At 37.9% G+C, this 21,389-nt stretch overlaps 3 protein-coding genes across 7 annotated transcripts; 1 reads left to right on the forward strand and 2 right to left on the reverse strand.

Annotated features, from left to right (window-relative positions):
- The first annotated feature begins 150 nt into the window (after positions 1–150).
- LOC117304864 (protein FAM166C A-like) lies at positions 151–5,573 on the forward strand. Its single transcript, XM_033789490.1, has 4 exons — positions 151–327; positions 1,571–1,844; positions 2,531–2,643; positions 4,998–5,573. The coding sequence occupies exons 1-4, from the start codon at positions 257–259 to the stop codon at positions 5,149–5,151; spliced, it is 612 nt and encodes a 203-aa protein (XP_033645381.1). The 5' UTR covers positions 151–256; the 3' UTR covers positions 5,152–5,573.
- A 1,677-nt stretch (positions 5,574–7,250) lies between these two features.
- On the reverse strand, positions 7,251–13,563 carry LOC117304733 (mucin-2-like). Its single transcript, XM_033789336.1, has 6 exons — positions 13,323–13,563; positions 10,729–11,022; positions 10,146–10,367; positions 8,852–9,115; positions 7,904–7,991; positions 7,251–7,683 (listed from the first exon to the last, which is right to left on the reverse strand). The coding sequence occupies exons 1-6, from the start codon at positions 13,561–13,563 to the stop codon at positions 7,251–7,253; spliced, it is 1,542 nt and encodes a 513-aa protein (XP_033645227.1).
- Positions 12,825–20,990, reverse strand: LOC117304667. Of its 5 annotated transcripts, XM_033789231.1 has the most exons (9): positions 20,708–20,990; positions 19,713–19,855; positions 19,111–19,161; positions 18,278–18,380; positions 17,594–17,881; positions 16,956–17,183; positions 16,322–16,555; positions 15,217–15,298; positions 12,825–14,159 (listed from the first exon to the last, which is right to left on the reverse strand). In XM_033789231.1, the coding sequence occupies exons 4-9, from the start codon at positions 18,360–18,362 to the stop codon at positions 13,748–13,750; spliced, it is 1,329 nt and encodes a 442-aa protein (XP_033645122.1). In that variant the 5' UTR covers positions 18,363–18,380; positions 19,111–19,161; positions 19,713–19,855; positions 20,708–20,990; the 3' UTR covers positions 12,825–13,747. The 5 variants fall into 5 exon arrangements, with proteins under 5 accessions (XP_033645122.1, XP_033645123.1, XP_033645121.1 ...); XM_033789232.1 differs by lacking the exon at positions 19,111–19,161; XM_033789230.1 differs by having other exon boundaries at positions 19,111–19,855.
- Positions 20,991–21,389: the final 399 nt, after the last annotated feature.

Raw genomic sequence — 21,389 nt, forward strand, 5'->3', positions numbered from 1 at the left:
TAAAACTAATTTGTTTACTTTAACTTGATATAAGCATTTGGGTTACTTCTTTTATTTTGAGCGGAAGAATATTTTACATGTTGTTTAGGTGATGAGTTGTAAACAAATCCATGTGTACATTTTGTGCAAAGTGTTTCATTCGCAGACGACAAGTTAGCAACGTCGTGTGTCTTCGGTTGCAGTGTGAAGAAGTGGATTTTTCAGCAAAAGTTAGTTACTTTTAACAGTTTTTTAAGCAAACTATCTGAAAATAAACATGTCGAACAGTGCAGGAACACTCCAGACGACACACCAGGCGACTTATATTCCGCCTAGGATGATGCCAGGGTAAGTTTTATATATATGGTTTTATTTATTATTTGTTTACCATATTATTACCCAAAAACAAAAATAAGGTTGGTTAAAAACACTTACATTCAAAAAGTAAGTAAACTTTTACAAGAACAAAATAAATAGGATTGAGCATGATTTGAGGCATTGCGTGGTGAGGTATCGATATATATTTGTTTTGCGGTAACACCATCTTGCCAGGTACAGTTTGTTCTTAGAGAACTGTCTTGCTTAATTCCACTACCGCGGAGTAGATTGTTCGTGTGTTCGGGAGACTTCTCAATTCTGAAAAAGAACTGTAAATATTATTATTAACTTACACGCACGAAATAGTACCAATAAAATAATGTTTAAAAAGTTAAATTTGGTCGAAGGACCGAGTTGACTTGGGACCGAGTTGACCTGGGACCGAGATGACTTGGGACCGAGTTGACCTGGGACCGAGATGACTTGGGACCGAGATGACTTGGGACCGAGTTGACTTGGGACAGAGTTGACTTGGGACCGAGTTGACTTGGGACCGAATTGACTGGGACCGAGTTGACTTGGGACCGAGTTGACCGGTACCCTTACTTTTACCCCTTTAACCCCCGCCCCTCCCTAAAAAAGATAGTAATTTAAATGTTTTGGTATCAAACTGACTACTGAGTCAGGTAGGCAAATAATTTTAGTAAGCCTATCTTTCTCCAAGAGTCCTTGACCATGGTAAACTGAATAAGTCTCTATTTTTTAAGGCCATACATTGTGCCAATGATTACCATCCTTCACCATGTTCATTTCTTTGACTGAGGCCGAGGGGAACGATCTGGGTCCGTTGAGGTTCACCTGACCGGCTTTGCAGGGGGGGGGGGGGGGGGGGGGAATGGCATGGCAATTTGAGGGATTCATGACTTTTATGTTTATCAGCTTCAGTTAAATAATCTGAAGAAAGAAGAAAAGAAAACATTATCTGGTTGGCAACCAAAAGCCTACTCCTTATTTTTATACAGTAGTGGCAAGTGAGATGACAGCAGAATGAACCTCATTATACATTGTAGCTGTGGATTTCCCTTCCAAAAATAGGCCCTGGGATATGAAGTTTACAGTAAATATTACAAGTAAACTTGAAGGTGCAACCATTTTAATAGTGGCAAGTGAGACGAAAGCAAAATGAACCTCGTAGTCTATATAGGTGCATCTCCATTCAGAACCCTTGTTTTTTTCTTTCAAAACATATATTTTTTTTATTTTGTCCGCATAGGTATAAAGGCCATTGCCCGACAGCAAAGTTTGACTACGGTGAAACTTATGGTAATGCTACCGCGAAATACTTCCAGGACTACAGATCGGAAACACTTAATCAGAGCAAGAGTAGCTACGCCAAAGGAGGACAGTTCCCGACAGTCTACACCCACAACCCTGACCTTGTCATTCATGCCAGAGACAGGTCAAGAGAACAGTGGAGAACAGCGCCTAAATATGAGCTGACGAATGTTAATCATGACCGTAGAGAAGAAATCAACAAATTTGATACAGTGAGCCTTTTTTTGTAATATTTTGTTATTTAAGAAGCTGTATGCAGACCAATTATTAAATGACATCTTAAAGATGAGTAACCTTTGTTTCATGAAGAAAACCTAAACATGGTAGAGTGTGCATGCCAACAAGTGGCTTGTTGTGGCCAAGTGGTGAGAATACCGGAATCAAGCTCTGGTATTTCTCATCAGCAAAGTGCGGGTTCGAGTCCTGGGCGTGACACTTGTCTTAAGCAAGACACTTAACTATTATTGCTGCGTCCTTTGGATGGGATGTAAAGCTGTACGTCTTGTCTTGTGTAATGCGTGCAGAAGAAGAACTCAAGTGATCTTAGTAAAGAGAACAGGTTCGCCTCGGTATTTATTCGTGCTTGTATTGGCTAGCCTATTGCACCAAAGCACCTTGTAAACTTTCACATGGTGCTATGAAAAGAAACATGTATCATAATTCAAAAGCAAACGTAGTTCTGTAAAAGATCGTTGATGAAACAATTTATATGAACTGCTGCAGCAATGGCGTTCTACTTGGCTTGAAAGCTGTTTGCTAAACACTTGTGTCATATCTGTAGCAAGTTGTTTTCCTTCTTTCACACGTCTATGTACCAGTAAGTTGAAAAGAGAATTTTCTGGTAAGTTGAAAAAAGAATTTTATATTTTGAACTTCATTTCAAATTTCTAATCCACAGCTTGCCCAAGGTCACCGCCAATTTTATAAGGATCGGACAGGAACTGTGCCACGTGTGGATGATTTTCTGATCCCAAAGAGTGCCGAGGATATGTACAGACAAGATATCAAATCGTAAGTACACCAAGTGCCTGTTTGAGGTGTGGAACTGATCTGCTTCCTTTCTGTGGTGTGTTGAATTTCTTCACTTGAGCTTGTTGTGTGGATTGAAATATTAATATGCACATTTGATATTGGTGTGGGATAACTCGACCTGGTGCTGGGTGTGGTACTAATAAAACAATTCTACTGCCAAGAAATAGTGTCAACTACAGACTTTAAAATCTGTGGATCTGAGGATCTGTACACTTTGATTGGATTGACCATTAAACGAGTACGACATGCTGAATTGGACACGTTTTATACAGACATGTTTATCAACATTGAGATGTTACCAGCACCCAAATAGATGAGTACTAATACAACAATGCTACTGCCAAATAGTGTGATCTACGTGTACAGGGGATTAATTTTAACATCTGCGTGAGGATCAGTACACTTTGATCAGATTGACCATTGGACTGGAGTACAAAGCTGAACTGGACATTTGTTATGAATACAGACATGTTTATAAACATAATATGATACTAGCATCCAACAGAACTACATCTGTGCTGCAGTCCATGTGTAAATGAAAATAAAGCATACAGTTCTAGATACTGTCACAAATCAAAGCCATCCAAACCCTAACCTAAAAACAATATTGCAGTTGGATTATTCTTTTATTGGGTATGAACACGGCATTCGACAGCATCAACACTGAACCTGTAATAATATTACTAAAAAAAATAATCCTTGTTGGTTTATGAAACATGCACTGTGGAAGTTTAAAGCAGTAGTGTGTACATAGTGAATGCTTTTAATTGAGTTAAGCCGCCTGGGATAGGAAAGACCTGAGATGAGGTTTAGTTTGATTTGATATTGGTAGTGTCACAGAAAGCTACATTTGTCTAAATCAACGCTGAACTCAAAACAATGCTCCTTTTTAAGGTTTTAAGGGTTATCTGTAGACAGTTAAAGTAGCGCGTACCATATAAATTCTAAATGAGTTAATTGTTGAAGCCTTAAGAGAAATAAAACTAGGATTATGTTTTAAAAACATACGCTGACCATCAGTTGGTTGTAGTACTACCGTTTTATTGTATTCTCCATAACTTCAAAAACTAATGAAAAATCAGCGAACATTCTGGAGGGAGCAGTACGGTTATATCCAAGGAAAAAGAAACTTAAGAACTGTATACTGTACAATAGATGGTTTGTTATGTCAACAAGTTATGTCTTAGAACATTGTATGTATTTAATCAGGGCCCATTTTCATGGCTCTGCTTACCGTATGCACGGCTCTGCCTACCGTAAGCAAATAATTGGTGCTTGCAGAAGCATGGAAATTTGATCATACATCAAGCGTATATATCCCCTGAATAGTTACACAATAGTTTGGAAACTATAAATAATATAAATAATATCTGTAACGGTAATGGTGAGTAATATAAATGGCATTCACTATCTAATGAACAGTTCCAAATGCATGCAGTTATTGCTACTTGCACCTGAAATGGTTATTTCATAATAAATGTTTCATTTATAATAATGTCATTACAGTACACTAAAGAAATACTTTTGCCCTTTTTTATGACGACTTTTACAAAGTTTGCAGTGCGTGCACAGACTACGGTCTAAATTAACACTTCTATGCTAACTCTTCTCCCAAAAAAGTAAGTATTGTTAACCATAAGTCTATTTATCTCACTTTCATTTTTGTGTGGTTTGGGTAAAGGGTTGTGAGCAAATACAATTAATCAGATATTAACACTTCTAATTCACAGAATACTTTATATCCTGTCTTCACGAATATTTAGCTTTTACTTGAATGTTCCACAGGGCTAGGTTTTATATTGCAGGGTCATGGGAGGGCTAGGACTTCAACCTAACTGTTTTGTTGGTTTGTTTGATTGTCATTGTTCCTAGATCAGGCCTACATATTTCTTTTAGCCAGGGGGAAGTTCTTATCCATTCCAGCCAGTCCTAACTCTTAACCAGTTTTCTTTATGTTTTATTGCAAGAACACTTTAATTTGGAATTAATTAAATCACAGATGCTTCCTTTTTATTAACTATAAAAACTTTTTTTTAACACCTTTTCTATATTACTACTGTATTGTACAGTTTATCTTCAATTTTGAAGCATTATTTGAACTTCTTATGTTCTGAAAGTTGTGGGAGAATTTTGTTTTAAATTACATCACAGCAAGTAAATGTAGGATGGGTTTTAGCATTAATTCCTTGTGGTAGTTTAAATGCACCTTTAATTGCAAGAGAGGCAGAACTCTTATATTCTTGAGGAGATATTAAAAGTTAGTCATCCTAGATATTACTTTGTTCAATGCAAACATGTTATAACTATGTGTGTGTGTAATTTACTCTTTACAGAGGTGAGGAGCAAGTCAGCATAGCATCTCAAGCTAAGATGACCAAGATGCTCAACAAGCCTGTAATGAGAACCCCAAAGACAGCATCTTCAACAAGCCGTAGTTCCACTGTGAGAGACCGTGCAATGAGAGATGTCGTCTTCGAATCAAGATAACAACTGAATTTAAATAAAACCTTTCCAGCAAGTATACAGCAGTGAATACTTTCTGTGGAACTGAAAATCCAGGCATTTGATGAACTTGCATTAAACAACTGTTTACTTTCACTAAACTTGAAGATAATCAGGAGAAACACACATCACAAAATTCCAAACCAAAACTTCGAAATACAATTGTTCACTCAGTTTTATTTTTAATCATGTTTTTTTTACCAAAATTTTATTCATAAGGAAAAGGTTTAATTTTTGTATTAACTTGTAAAAAAGAGTTATTATTTTAACATCAATTACAAGTATTCACTGCTTTATTATTGCTGAAAAGTACTTTTTATCTTCATCACAAGTATATTAAAGGAACATTACAGAATTGGTTTTTGCAAACATCAGTTGCTGGCAGTGTAAGCACTTTATGTAATCCACCATATACATGTACTTAAACTGACAAACCCATCTGGGTCACGAGAGAATAGTGAAAAACCGATTACAAATTTTGCATTGCATCGATGCCAAAATAACTCCGAACGCGAAGTTAGATTATTTATTTCTCATCAAATATGACATTTTAGACAGAAATATTTCAAGGGATGTTTTCTACTGTCATCATCATTAGACCATGTAAGTTTAATGTAAATCTGTGATCTTCACGATTTTTGTTTCTTACCAATTTTGTAACGTTCCTTTAATGTACAAATTATGCACTTTTTGTAAATATTTTGCAATTCTAAGTTTGATATTTTAACATTTGGAAGAAAGTATTTTGTTTACACAAAAGAATATTTTGGTTTTTAGGGAAAATACAACAAGAGGCTTATTTCTTCAAATTTTCACAATAAATTACTGCTGTATCTATTTCAAAGAGGCCATGTTTCTTTGTTACATCAATCAGAAAGTTTCTACAGAGGGTGCTCCATTAAAACCAACTTCTCGTACATAGCATTCAGTGTAAAAAGATAGAAACTTGAAAACACATGAAAAAAATACTTATAAGTAACAACTTCTCAGTGCAAAAAGATAAAAAACTTTTAAAAACTTGATACTTGATTTGTTATCCTCTGCTCAGTATAGAATATTTGGAGGACCTACAAAACAGTCTTCACCTCTTCGAGTCACATGTTTTTGCATTAAGTCATCAGGATTACTGTCAAATTTTCTGTAAAAATAGTCAACCATTGATGAAATATAACAAATTATTTTGAATGCCATTCATTGTAACTACTTTGACATTAAACATGCAGTTTACAAAATCCATCTTACAAAATATTGTGTCTGTATTGTATATTTATTGTTTATTAATTTTTATTATTATTTTATTCTGTAATTTCATAAAGTGTTCATCACCATCAACTTATTGAAATTTTACACCGGTATACATGTATGTATGATTCTTGTGAAATCTGACTATCAATTGTGCACTCAATTAATAATGAAAAACTGGAATTATATATACATATGCGCCTATCGTATAGAGAACTTATTCTGTCCTCTTTTGGAAGCAGTTGATATCACATGAGCGATTGACCTTTCCCCCTACTTGGTTTTTATTTGTGAAAGTATTTTGTACATATATAATTACTGGCTGACTTAATAAACGCATTGAGGTGTCCTATCGAAACAAAGTGTTAATCCATAATTGATAACCAATCCCCTGGCGGGCGGTCAACACCCTTATCCAGCGAAAAAAAGTGTTAACTTGACAAACCAATCCATAGTCAGTCATCACTCGGTGTCGAATGCAATTATGTCCTCTGTGCAATACTATCCGGAGGATATTATTGCATATGCAATAATGTCTGCCGGATTGTTTTGCATACATGTACATGTACATTGTATATGCAATCGTGTCCGCCCGGACGCTGCTGCACAATGCAATTGTGTCTGCCCGGACACATTTGCATATGCAGTTGTGTCCGCCCCCGTGCAAAACCGTCCTTGCAGTATTCATGCTGTATATACTTTGGTTCAGTGCATGCACGCTCGCTTATACGCGCGCACATACATGTACAGTCATGTACATAGCCCCAGACACGATTGCATATGCAAAAGTGGCCGGAGCGAACAGTCTTGCATGGCGGACACAATTGGATCTGACGCCGGCCCTATTCATAAATTGTGTTATCCACCCATCCGTCTTCCCCGTTTGTATCAATTTCTAATGAGAGTGGAAGCTCATCAGTGCTCGTACTCCCATACAAACTATTGTCAACCCATTCAGTATCTGATTGCCCGTTTGGTTCTTCGTACTGTTTACCATCATACGCTGATGACACAGACACGTAATCGGGTATCGATTTCACGTCATCAGGTTCCGTGTTAACGTCACCAGGTGTCGTGTACACGTCATCTGGTGTCGTGTTTACGTCATCGTACACGTCATCGTATACGTCATCTATACTTGGCTTTTGAAGAACGACTTCGGAGTATGTTTGAATATCCGGCGAGTCTTTAGCATTTTCATATATATTGTTTTTGAAAGTTGACTCCGTCTTGTCATTGGCAACTGCTGTAGATTTCTTGTCCATGGTGTTTCCTCTGCATATAAAATTGGAGACCAGAAATGTTGCGTTAGTCATTGATATGGTCCTACTGCTCATCTTTTGGAGATAACTTTTGTAAAGCATGTAAAGCTGATTTGGTTGACTTCGATATAGAAAAGCAGAATACTTGTCTAGTGGCTTTATTACCCCAAATATACAGGTACATGTGCTTCTTAAAGTGGTTTCAAGGTTGAATTACTTGATGGAAAGATTACCTTTTCCTCTTCCAGAAAAATATGAGCATTAGGAGCAAGGCTATTGTGACGCTGAGCACAACCGCAACTGTTATTCCCGCGATCTGCCCTGGAAGACATAATTAGTGAATAATATAAAAAGGACAGATATATTAAAAGTCTCGTGTTTTTTTTTGTTTTTTTTTTGGGGGGGCACAATATTTTACATTTACTTAACAAATTCAGATGGCCAACACCCGTCTATGACGTGCAGCGCATTAGGATGGACCAATGAGTGACCTTCCTTTGTCCTCTAGATGAGAGCGCCAAGTCTTTAGACATCACGGTGTGGGCTACTTGATTTTGCTCAATTCCAACTCATTGTAAACAAACTGGATGAGGTTGGACGAAATAATAATCTGGTGCCATGTTTGCGCAATGCATGTTAGCATTCATTACTGTTATGGAAACAGGAAACATGACCAAGATGGTGACAGCGTGATAAAGGTATATTGGCAGCATAACTCTATGGGTGCATTCGATTAGCTTCCCATGGTCGACCCCGATGTGGCGTATTTTATTTTTATCCAGGACGAACGGTGGCACACAATTACCCCTCGTTCGTCGTGGAAAAGTCGCATACTTTGTTTTTTTTTTAGTACGAACGTGTGCAGATGTTTACCCACGCCCCACCTGAAAAAAACCCCAGACGCATCATCACGTGAGCCTTCTCGTCGTGACTTCAGTGTACCTCGAGTCAGCCCCAAGTGACCCTATCCACAAGCGGGGCTCCTGGGGCTGGCCCGAGGTGCACTGACGTCACCACGGGAATGCTCATGTGATGACATGTCTGGGTTTTTTTTCCAGGTTCAAGGACGAACGTGGGGTAATTGTGTGCCCACGTTCGTCCTAGAAAAAAAAACCGCCACATCGGGGTAGACCCAGGGAAGCTAATCGAATGCACCCTTTGATTGGCAGTTGTTTTAATACCTAAATTTCCAGTTGATGGGAGTTGTAATGCAGTTGTTGCTTTGACTGTAGTGACCTCCATTGTCGGTGAAGTTTCACCACGTGTTATGCCATCAGTGTCGTGGCTGGTGGTAGCCTCTTCCGTGATCTCGGGAATACTTGATGTCACTACAGTTGTCATTGTCGTTGTCATTGTCGTTGTCATTGTGGGTGCACTTGTCATTGTCGTCATTTCCATTGTAGTGACGGGCAGAGGCGTTGTCGTACCAGAAGTGGTTGTTTGAGCTGAACAAGACAAAATAGAAAGTGAAACCGATAGTGTGATTTTTCCCACTACCGCTTTAAGAGTTCCATAATGTATTTTGCTTTGTATACGACGATGTTCTGTAAACTGGGTTTATTATAATGACTAACTGATACTTAGTGGCAAATTTGACCGTTGGCGTTGCCAATTTAATCATTGCATTGTTTTATAGCAATGAAAATTGATCACCTTATCGTTTTAAATCGTGGAGGTTTATGCCAGCATGTAAAGACGATGACCTATGTTTACATTCAAACCGTCTCTGTTGACAAAACACTGTATACGTCATGTTTCGCCGGGCAAAAAGACGCGTAGTCATGGTAAGATTGCATACACTTTCTAGCTGGTTGCCTAAACACAAAGGTTTTGCCCGGAGGTATGCACGCGAATCATGTTATGGTTTTCAAGTGACGTCAGAGGTCACATCGTCTATAGCAATGGAGGACGCAAGTTCAATGCAAACAAGGTTTCGATACTGATTACAAAGTTTACAAGTGTCCAGTGCTGATAAATATTTCCGTCTGAACTGATATATAATCCATGTAAAGGCACTGGATACGTTATGGTTATTGTCAAAGACCAGTATTCTCACTTGTTGTACCCCAACATGCATAAAACAAAAACAACTGCGAAAATTTTGCCTCAATTCGAATTTGCAACAACACAATGAAAGAGAACAAAAAACACTTTGTTGCATTACTTTGTGTGCTTTAATTCATAAGCCTAAAAGGGCTTCATGGCTATAATTTGAATGAGAACCTACCTCTTTCTCAAAAACTACATTTACTTCAGAGGGAGCCGTTTCTCAATGTGTTATACTATCAACAGCTCTCCATTACTCATTGCCAAGTAAGTTTTCTAATGCTTACAAGTATTTTGAGTAATTACCAATAGTGTTCAGTGCCTTTAAAACCAGAAAGCGAAACTGGAAAGATGTTTCCGTTTCTAGGGGCTAAAATATTGACAATGTTGATATAGAAATAGTGTAACTCATTGTTCAATAAATCATACCTTCACATGTTGGTACATCGTCACTCCACGTGGCAATATTGTCTACATTCCCACATGTTATATTTGCTGCACCTTGTAGACGAAACCCGGTGTCACAGTAGAAGTGGACAGTTGTCCCGAAGAACTTGTAGTTATTCAAGTTATAAGACAATTCCCATGGATTTGTGATTGATTGGTTTCCGTTTGCAGGGTCAACTGTATTAGTGCAGACTCCTTTTCTAACTATTTGAAAGATTTAATAGATTAAAATTAACATCTTTAATCGGTGATAAAGAATATTAATTTTGGTTTTACTTATTTAACACTGTATACTATACTTTCCCAGGCATATTACTCGGGTGGGATTCGAACCCACGACCCATTTGTAATTCTAGAGCAGTGTCAAACAAACTAGACCACTGAGATTGCCCTGTATTTGAAAGATGCAGAAAATAATTGATGGTTCTAACAAAAATGACACGGGTCAACGTGAGGCAGAATACAGTGCATGTTTCTTTTGTTTGTTTTAACACTTCCCGGGTCATTCTAACCCGGGAACTGGGTCAGGTCCAACTTAATAGCCTTAATTTCACAGCCAACTTACTTTCATAGATAGATATCCGTTCGGAGTCTCCGCACAACTGGTCTTTATTTCCCGTACAAGGATCTTCACATTCTCCAGGCCTTTCACCATGTCTGCCATAATCATCATTACTTCCACAGAAACATTCATATTCAAATTCCAGACCGGCGTATTTGTCTTTACGGATACCTTGCTGCCAATCCAGACATTGTTTGAAACATCTTTCCACGGACTGTTTATCATATGAGTCGAAAGGGCCATAATTTAGCGCACGATTCCATACTACGTCTCTAAAACATTCCAGAAAGCCAGGGCCTATATGAAACAAATCAAACAAACAAACAAACATAAAACAAATGAAAACAATATATTTGAATGGAGGGAGATGTTGAAAGTGTTAATAAATTGAGAAAATAATACATGTATATACGTTAAGTGAGTTATTGTCCCGTTGTATTGCGACAACTAATTACAAAATTAACTTGTTTTATTAGGCCTTCTGTCTGCGAATCGGAGGTGCTCCTCCTCTCATTCCATATAATTCATTTTTAGTGGACACTCTCCCAGACAAAATTCATTAAAATTTGTTATAGTGTGATTGGGTGTAGATGATGAATGACCGAAGACATAAACTCACCGTTTTGGGCCATCGATAACACAAGTTGGAAAGATAGAACCAACACCAATACCTTTACATACAGAGAAACAAAAGATCCCATCGTCCTTTTTTTAAAGATGAGCCGCCAGTTGAGAAGAAAATGAGACGAGTCTTTATTCGATGTGCTGTCACATTATACAAAAAACAACATCTGTTCAAGCATGTGCATCACTGCATCAGAGGGCTTTATATTGTGCACCATCATATTTTTTAATTTTATTTTGTTGGCTGCTACCGCAGTACACTTCTAGACAAAAAATGGTCTGATATGATATTTAAGGCTACATTTTGTTTCCGGGTTCAACAGTTGTTTACATAAAATATTGCTTGGTGAATCTTATCTCGCCTTACATAACATATTCCAAGATATGCTTTGTGAAGCCATCTGAGCGTTTCTCGTGTTTTCACACGAGAAACGTCATTAAAGGCTTCACCATACCAACAGCGTCGTCGTGGTAAAGTTGAAAGTCCAAGGGTAATGATAACCAACAGTCCCATGATTCCTTATGGAACAAAACAAACGCATGTGATGGATGAAATTTGTGGTAGCTAAAGCCCTAAGTTTGTATCAATATAACATTGTGTGTGACACTTGCACACTAACCTGAGCCCAATTTCAAAGAGCTGCGAAAAGTAACCTTAGCAAAAACAAAACTGCTTACCAGAATAAGGCTACCAGCCAAACTACCATGTTACATGTAAAAATTTGTGACTGGTATCATGCTAAATTCTGCTAAGCAGAATTGATTCAAGCAATTATTTAAGCAGGTCTATGAAATTTGGCCCGGGCATTATAGACAAGAATCAGTTTAAACACATTTTCATTTGAAAGTTGTTCCCTAATAATAATACAAACTTTGTTGTCAATTAAGTTAATATGTTAGTAAAAGCATGAGCTTTATTTTCGTATGAAGCGTTTTCTTTGCACAATTACGTTGACACAAAGTGTAGAGTACATACAAATAATAACAACGTGTTACTTGTGTAAAATAACCAACTTGTTCTTTACAATAAAACTCGAAGAAAAAAACCCAGATCAACTTCACTGTCGTGTAGTGGCTTATGCAATTTGTTTAAAGCAATATTATGCAAACAAAAATCAAATCATATAAACATGTTGTGATTATACAATGGGCTTTTTATATAGCGCCATTCCATTATAGACCTCATTATAATTCGATAATGAAGCAGAAATTAAGCAGTAATACCAATTCAAAACAACTAGCATTTTCTTGAAGACATAGTTTGAAATTCAGATAAAATTTGGCAGGCGTTCTTTCAGTTCCAATAGCTTTAACATTGCAATGCTGTTGTACAATGTATACACGGTGGCGGGTAAAATAATTTATCAGTTCAACTCTTTGTTAAATCTCCCCCCCCCCCAACCCCAATCCCTTATAATGTAGACTTTTTTATTTTAAGTACAACTGATTTGTTGTATAATGTACCCTTTTTTAAGAAGGTGACTGACAATTAAATGTACCCAAACACTAATTTTGTATTTCCAAATCGAAGTTTGCCAAATTGAAGTACAAACGCATGAAGTGTTATAATCTATTTCAACCTTAACACCGACTAAGCACTGTATACTCAGTGCTTGAAAAGTGTGTGTGTGATTGTCAAACCTTTCAGTAATTAAATACAATATTTTATGGTTACATGTTTCACTCTCGGTTTCACTCTAATTGACTTTATTTACAAAGGATATGATGATTACAGATGTTGAACTCTCTGAACGCATCCGACAGAAGAATTGAGGTAAGCTTGCAGATACAATTGTTACAACAACAATATTGATTCAAACTGAAGCCCGCATAGACTCAAGGGTAAACAAATATGATTTTGTTCAAACATAATTATTTCTCTCTTACTTTGTTAGGTCGAACGAACAAAACCTAACAGACCCACACTAGTGTAATAACAGGCACGCCATTGCCTTGTACTCTAAAGCATTCACTGTCCTTATTGTTCATTGTTGGTGTCGATGTCGTCGTTGTCAATGTCGTTGTCGGTGTCTCTGTCGCTGTTGTTGTCGCTGTTGATGTTGTTGCTGTCGATGTTGTTGCTGTCGATGTTGTTGCTGTCGATGTCGTTGTCGCAGTCGATGTTGTCGCTGTCGATGTTGTTACTGCCGATGTTGTTGCTGTCGATGTTGTGGTTGCTGTCGTTTTCATTGTCGATGTCGTTGTCGATTGCATTGTCGCTGTTGTTGTCGTTGTCGATGTAAGTGTCAATGTTTTTGTTGTTCTTGTTTTGGAATTATGGTAAACTCATTTGCCGACTCGTCTATAGATCAATCCCAGCTTTTAGTGAAATTTACCGCAGGATTTAAATCCAATGCCCATAATATTTTGATATACATAGCTATATAAGTATTGCATATTATTCGTAAATAATATTTTCAACCCATCCTGGCTGTTCTTCCATGGTTGTTAAGGCCCCAACATGCTCGTCGTTTAGATCATTGTTCCTCATCTCTGACTCGTCTTTCAATGCTGAACTATCATACAGGATATTGTCAACCAATCCGGTTTCATTTTCGTCTTCATTTGAAGAAGGCTGGATATCTAAGTTAACTTCATACGCCGACTCCGCTGCTAAATTAGTGACGTCATCGGGATTCGCGTACACGTTTTCGTTTTTAGTCCGGTTCTTGATAACTTGACTGTATACTGGTATAGTTGAGGCTTGGTTTGGTTCTGTGCTGACGACGTCAGAGTCTCTTTGGGTCTGGTTGATGGTGGATGTAACTTCAGCCATTGCCACGTCAGAGCTTGCGTTTCTCTTGTTGTCTCTGACAGATAAACAAAAATGCACACAGTTATAACTGCGTTTTACAGGTTCATGTTGGAGCACTTCTAGCCCCGTATATACGTGGCAGGTGGCATAATAGGGAAGTTTCGCACGCGAACGGATACGTATACGCATACGTTTACTCCGTAACCTACTTACGTGTAGCAAGCAGGATATCAGTGTCGTCTACACGTATAGCAGATAGCGAGTAGCGTATGACATCATAATGATAACGTATCTGACGCACTAACCGTATCCGTTCGCATGCGAAACCTCCCTAATTTGAAGTTGCTCAACACCATTAGTTGAAAGTAATTAGAATTGCCTATATTTGACATCTCTTTCACCAAAAGGAAATACAGTGCATTGAGCCATCGTTGAAACTCCCAAATTACCCATACTAAAGCTTTCGAAGGTTACGGGTTGAGATAATGGATGGTTTCGATTTAAAAACGAAACGAAGTGTTTTACCTGGTGTCCCTGTTAATATTTAGGAGCATTGGTTGATATGTCATGACATTTAACTTGCTATATGACAATGTCAAACACACGGAAATAACCACTCATATAGGAAGTTATTCGCTTCCTTTAACCCTTTCGAGGAAGTGTACCAATCACCCTTTATGTTTTTTTTTAATTGTGTTAATAAATTGGATTATTGATGTAGACCTACATTGTTTAAATACATGAACGTATTCATTTATGTATATTGAAGATTTTCTAACAATACAAGTAAAACAAATTTGAAATTAGAATTAGTTGTTGTAAACTGCTAACCAGCCAAAAGGATGGTATAAATACAAAACTAGTTAGTGGTGAGACGTTTCGAACCTGGCAGAATCATGGCCTTTTCGAAACGACGGCTTCGTCTTTGGATTCGGCTAGCTCAGGCTTGCTTAGCCCGCAGGTTGTTCTGAAGTGCGTACGCGCCCAGGGCTTCAGACGAGAGAACGGAGCCTCAAACCGAAGCCGTAGTTTCGAAAAGGGCCTATCTTGAAGGCCTAAACCAAGATATGGTTACATGTTACGTTTCCTCAGATATTGAGTGTTCTATTTACCTCCTTCGGAAAAGAATTATGACAACTACCGGAAGAATAACCAAAGCTGAGATCACTCCAACACTTGTTCCTATAATAGTCCCTGTGGGATAGTATAGAAGAAAAAACATTCAAACGTACCGATGCAACTCTTTGGAATCCCAAATCAACACTTTCCTAAATTCATTTCTTTCTTTCGAAATTGTTTATTTTATTTTATTTTGAAAGATATAGACATCGTTGTTATTTTGTTTTGCTTCTCCTTAAACTTGCCATTGAGTAAATTCATTCCCATCCTCAGGATTTTAATGAAAATGAACGGTATTCTTGTTCTATTAGATGTTAAATTTGCATCGTGGATAAAGAATATTAATTTTGGTTTTCCTCATATAGACACCAATGCGTGTTAGCACTGTAATAGGCCTACTCAGAACTTTGCCGAGTTCTGTGAATTTTTTTCTTTTTACTCGGGTATGATTCCAACCAACGACCTTTGCGATTCTATAGAGGGGTTGTACAGTAAAAAAATAAATAATAATGGTCCAGTAATAATGTATTCTAAAAAATGAGATATCAAGAGAGGGCCTGGAAACACGGTTTGTGGACTAAATGTATGTCAGTGATTTGATGAAAGAACATTGATATTTGTTTGAAGCTTTGCATGGTCTGGATAAATTGGAAGCAACTATAAATAAATAGTAAACTTGCGGGTACAACCATATGAAATATCGTTAGTAGGCCTAAGAGTGTTGACTTTGAAAAGATACGGTGTGGTCTCGACGTTTCGAACAGATCTCTGCTCATCTTCAGGAGAAATCAGGACTACTGGGCCCAAGTTCATAGAGATGCCTAAGCAAAATATTTTGCTAAAACCATTTTCTGCTCAGCAAAAATGAGCAGGATACGAATCACAAACTTTACATGCGATATATAAGTTTGGCTGGTAACCATATTCTGGTAAGCAACATTTTATTGTGCTTAGCTACTTGTTGTGCTTAAGCAGCTCTATGAAATTGGGCCATGGTGGTGATTGAACATTGTTATGATGATATTTACAACGATTGCTCGGTAGATTTCTCTGCAACATTGGAACAGCTGTGGTATGTGGAATTTAGTAAACGTATACCTGTTTTGGATGCTTGTGGGTTATTGGGTATCTCTCGCCCATCAGTGGTGTCACCAGGGTTACTCGATGGCCCTCCCGACGAGGCGGTCACTACCATGTTGTTAGTCTGGTTCGTAGTCGTGGGCACTACACTTGTAACTGTGTGTGAAACAGTTGTCATTGCCATGGGTGTGTTATTAGTCTGGGTCGTTGTCGGGGGCGATGCTGTGTATGAAAAAGTTGTCGGTGGTACAACTATAATATGGAAAAGGACGGATACTTAATGTCACTCATTTATATTAATAGGATTTGATTGTTTTTGTTTTCAAGCCCTATACTTCACGGATCCAACAAATGTGATTGACTCCATGCCCCCTGGTCATTGCATGCCTTGTGCCCTTGAAATGCTCCAGTAAAAAATTACAATTTCATCAATAGGGTGCCCTTTATACCAATGGAAAAAATGCCTTGGTGCCCCTGCCCTTTCAAAAACCAATGACACAGGCCCGTGTTTTACTATTAGCGATTAAGTACACCCCATTGAATTTCCTAACATCCATACTGTAAGTCTTTGGTTTTGTAAACCACACTGAAAGTAGTCGTAGTGAAGTTAAGAGTAATGTAAGTGACAGTTTCATGCTATTTTGAACTTTACCTGCTGTACATGTTGGTACAGAGTTGCTCCATTCTGCAGTGTTACCACTCCGTGTGCATTCGATAGAATCTTCACCTTGAATAACGTGTCCAGGGTCACACTCGAAGCGTACACAGGTACCAAAGAACTTGTAGTTTGCTAAACTATAAGAGACGTGGGTAGGATTTGTGACTTCATGGCTCCCGTGGGCTGGTGGGCCAATTACATTATTGCAAACTCCTTGGGAAACTGAAATTCAAACACACATGATGTTGTCCTAGTAATACCGGTTATTCTGATTAAACATGCTTGTGTCGCTGCAGCAATCATTATTTTGTACATTCACTTTTGCTTTTTAAAATCAGCCTAAATCATTCAAACAAGCATTTAAATGGACTTCATACAAAACAGACAATATTTTAAAAGTGTTGTGTGATCTACAATACACTTGCAATGATTATGCATTAGATGTCCCATTTCCCTTTAACTTCTCCTGGGTTGGTACTTGAATTTGTCAGCGCTCAATCGGCCCGGGCAGAATTAACAAAGTAAAACACCTTTGCTGTATAGTTGAGTTTTTAACTCAAGAACTTTCAACGAGCAGTTTCCTCTTGCATCCAATTCAACCAGCTATCCGATTATAAGTAAGTGGAACTTACTTTGGTAGATCGCTATTCGCCAAGTATCACCGCAGTATTGGTTGGAGTTGCCTGGACAAATATTCCGGCACTCTGAATCTGCTGCTGTCCCACGTCTTCCATAATCCTCGTTGTTTCCGCAGTAACATTCACGCGTATATTCGACACCAGCATATTTATTTGATCTACTGCCACAGTAATTGAAACACCACTCCACGGACAAGCTGTCGGAGGTTGTTGAATCCCCTCTCAAATTCCGACCACCATTCAATAACCTACCATCTTCAAAGCACCCCAAATATCCGGGACCTATAAAACGACACAAAACGTAGATAACCACAAATTGTTGTGCAATATTATCGCAATGATCCAAAAGAGATTATTTCACATAGGAGATAAACGTACTACATTTCAATCATGCTATTGAGAGTGATGGGGGAAATGCTTTATTTTTGTTGGGGAAAAAAAAATCATTATTTCGCGGTGCACTGTTTTACAGAGCACATGAGTAAGGCACGTTATTTTTGATAACACGAATACGGATTACTAGAAAAAAATATAATAGCAGTGAGTTTATACCTTACCATAGACCACACAAGTTATCGGTTTATTTATAAATGGCACAAGTTGTGTACTGTGAAGGCAATATTATTATTTTAATAAACACTGATTTTCAAACTGTGTATTAAAGAGAGATTTGCTTACCGGTAGCCTGCGCATTTGATGACGTCATTAGTTGATAAACCAACGCCGTCCAAATTAGTGCAGCTCCATACGATGTATGAAGCATTGTTTTGGATCCAAATGCCTGAAATCAAGTTGTACAAATAACTGGCTTGAATATTTGTATCTGTGAGTTTTGTATTGTACTGGGAGTGATTTACTTCAATCCTTGTGTCGGACTACACTTGCAAAGTTTCTATTGTATTATAAGTCATGCAATTAAAGACTCTGGACACTATTGGTAATTGTCAAAGACCAGTCTTCTCACTTGGTGTTTTCTCAACATAATGCATAAAATAAAAAACCTGTGAAAATTTGAGCTCAAATTGATGGTCGTCGAAGTTGCGAGATAATATTGAAAGAAAAAACACCCTTGTCACACGAAGCTGTGTGCTTTCAGATGTTTGATTTCGTGACCTCAAAAGCTAATTCTGAGGTCTCGAAATCAAGTTCGTGAAAAATTACTTCTTTCTCGAAAACTACGTTACATCAGAGCCGTTTCTCACAATGTTTTATACTATCAGCATTTACTTCCTTGTGTCCGACCACTCTTTCCAAGTGCTCCAATAATGGCATGGCTATAGTGCCTCCATCGCCAGATTATGTCCCTAGTCGACACTATACTAAAAACCCATTATTATTTTTCGACCAATATCCACGTCTGGGTTGTGTATACAACTCGGACACTTCTCAATGTAACAATTCCTCAAGCATTCACCCGTTATTTTCAAATCTGTTTCACTTTTAGTTTTCCTTTCAGTCTTTTGATGTTATTTGTCATAAATAAGCTATTAGTTTGTACAAGAAATGCTTACCTTTAAAGGGTGGTTCTATATGCACGGGATTCAAGATACAGGCCACAACCGCTACCAATCAGTAAGAGTTAGAAAAGAAGAACATGATTTCCTTCATACGGTAGGCCTACACCACTTCGTTTTAGCGAAAATATCATCCAATGCAGTCTGTGTACTTTGCAAAACCAGCTTTGTGCGTTCTTTCCAGTCAGTGATCAGAAGTACAGTCACAGTGCAATGTTCGGAAGATGTTGTTTTCATTTTAAGTTCATAGTGTATAAGGTTTAGGCTATTGCAAAACGTACAGGATATATTTTCTTTAGTTCCGCATTCCATGGTGTAAAACCACGGTATACATAGGTTTTGAGTGGGTGACAATGAATAACAGAGCCTAAAGAGCCCTCGCTAGTTCAAATCCGTGTTTGGCATATTATTGTACACTTTGGCCTTTTTTATTTGAGTACATTAGAATGCCTGCCATGGCAAATATTATATCCTCCTTTGTAACGAGTTTAAAGGAGGATAATTAGAAATGGTGATTTTCACGAGTTGCTTCAGCTCTTAGTTTAAGTAACGAAATAATTTGTCAAATTATTTCCGAAAATATGAAATATAAACTCTACCTCCACAAGACAGTAGCATCTTGTTCATCCAGCCATCTTATTCATTCATTCAGGTTCTTATACTGAGAGTGGATGTTTCATCAAGGGTGCTCTCGTGTTCTCATCTCATTATTTTATCCCCGATGCAAATTTAAGATCTCTTTCTATAAATAAAAGTCAGATACTGCTCTTTCAGTTTTACATGACAAGTTTTATTTTATTGTTGTTAACATGGAACACTTTTTATCTCAAATCTACGTAAATTTGTAAGACATTTCGTTATAAACTGTTCTTTCAGCATTTCCCCATTACTCGTTACCGAGTGAGGGTTTATGATAATAATTATGGTGAGTAATTACCAATAGTGTCCACTGCCTTTAAGCCGTGTTTCATAGTGTGCCCCCCCCCCCCCATAAACAAATTCTGTCCCCAGTCAACACTAAACTCAAAATCATATCCTATTTAGCGAGGCATTATTTTTCAAAACATCCCTGGAATCGTTGCATCTCCCACGATGACACTGTATAAACATGTATATTTAAACGCATTGTTATTCAAGCAGTATTGTTCAGGAAGGCATTATGTTTATTTGTATGAATTTTAAGCATTGTTTTGGGTTCCAAATGCCTGAAATCAAATACTGTTCAATTTTAAAACTTTTTTGAATATTTGTATTACGAATAGAGAGTTTTGTTCTGCTGGATGACATTTACTTCCTTGTGTCGGACCACTATTTCCAATTGTGACTGGCTATATATAGTCTGGACTGGCTATAGTGCCTCCATCGCCAGATTTTGTCCCTATTCGACACTATACTCAAACCCATGATTCTGTTTCGATCAATATCCACGTCTGGGTTGTGTATAAAACCTTTTTAGTTGACACTTCTCAATGTAACAATTCCTCAAGCATTCACCCGTTATTTTCAAATCTGTTCAACTTTTACTTTTCCTTTTGTAGTCTTTTGATGTTATTGTCATAAATAGGCTATTATAATTTGTACAAGAAATGCTTACCTTTATAAAGAGAGGTTCTATATGCACGGGATTCAAGATACAGGCCACAACCGCTACCAATCAGTAAGAGTTAGAAAAGAAGAACATGGTTCACTTCATACGGAAGGCCTACACCACTTCGTTTTAGCGAAAATGTCATACATTGCAGTCTAGCTGTGTACTTGGCAAAACCTGCTTTGTGCATTCGTTCCAGTCAGTGATCAGGAGTACAAGTGCATGTATAGTTTACTTGTTGCAAAACGTACAGGATGTAGGCCTACTCTCTTTAGTTCCGTGTTCCATGGTAAAGCCACGATTATTAGAATAACATAACAATATTATAGTCGATATTTATATAGTGCTTTATACACCCGAAGGGCGTCTCAAAGTGCTGAAACATACAGTATTTCCTGCAAGGTATGTGGGAATAGGTTTTTGAATTATGATCTACTCCTTTTACATAGCACCGTGTAATGGTTTACAAGGTGCTGTGGCGCAATATGCCGCCAATCCAGCCAGGAACGCCGGGGCGAACCCCTTCTCTTTTCGATCAAGTGCACTGGGTTCTTTTACGTGCGTTACAACACACGGGACCAACGGCTTTACGTCCCATCCAAAGGACGAAGTAATGTTTTAGTGTCTTGCTTAAGGACAATAGTGTCACGGCTGGGGACACACTCTGCTGATCAGAAACACCAGAGTT

Source organism: Asterias rubens, chromosome 21, assembly GCF_902459465.1.
Source record: "Asterias rubens chromosome 21, eAstRub1.3, whole genome shotgun sequence".
NCBI lineage: Eukaryota > Metazoa > Echinodermata > Asteroidea > Forcipulatida > Asteriidae > Asterias > Asterias rubens.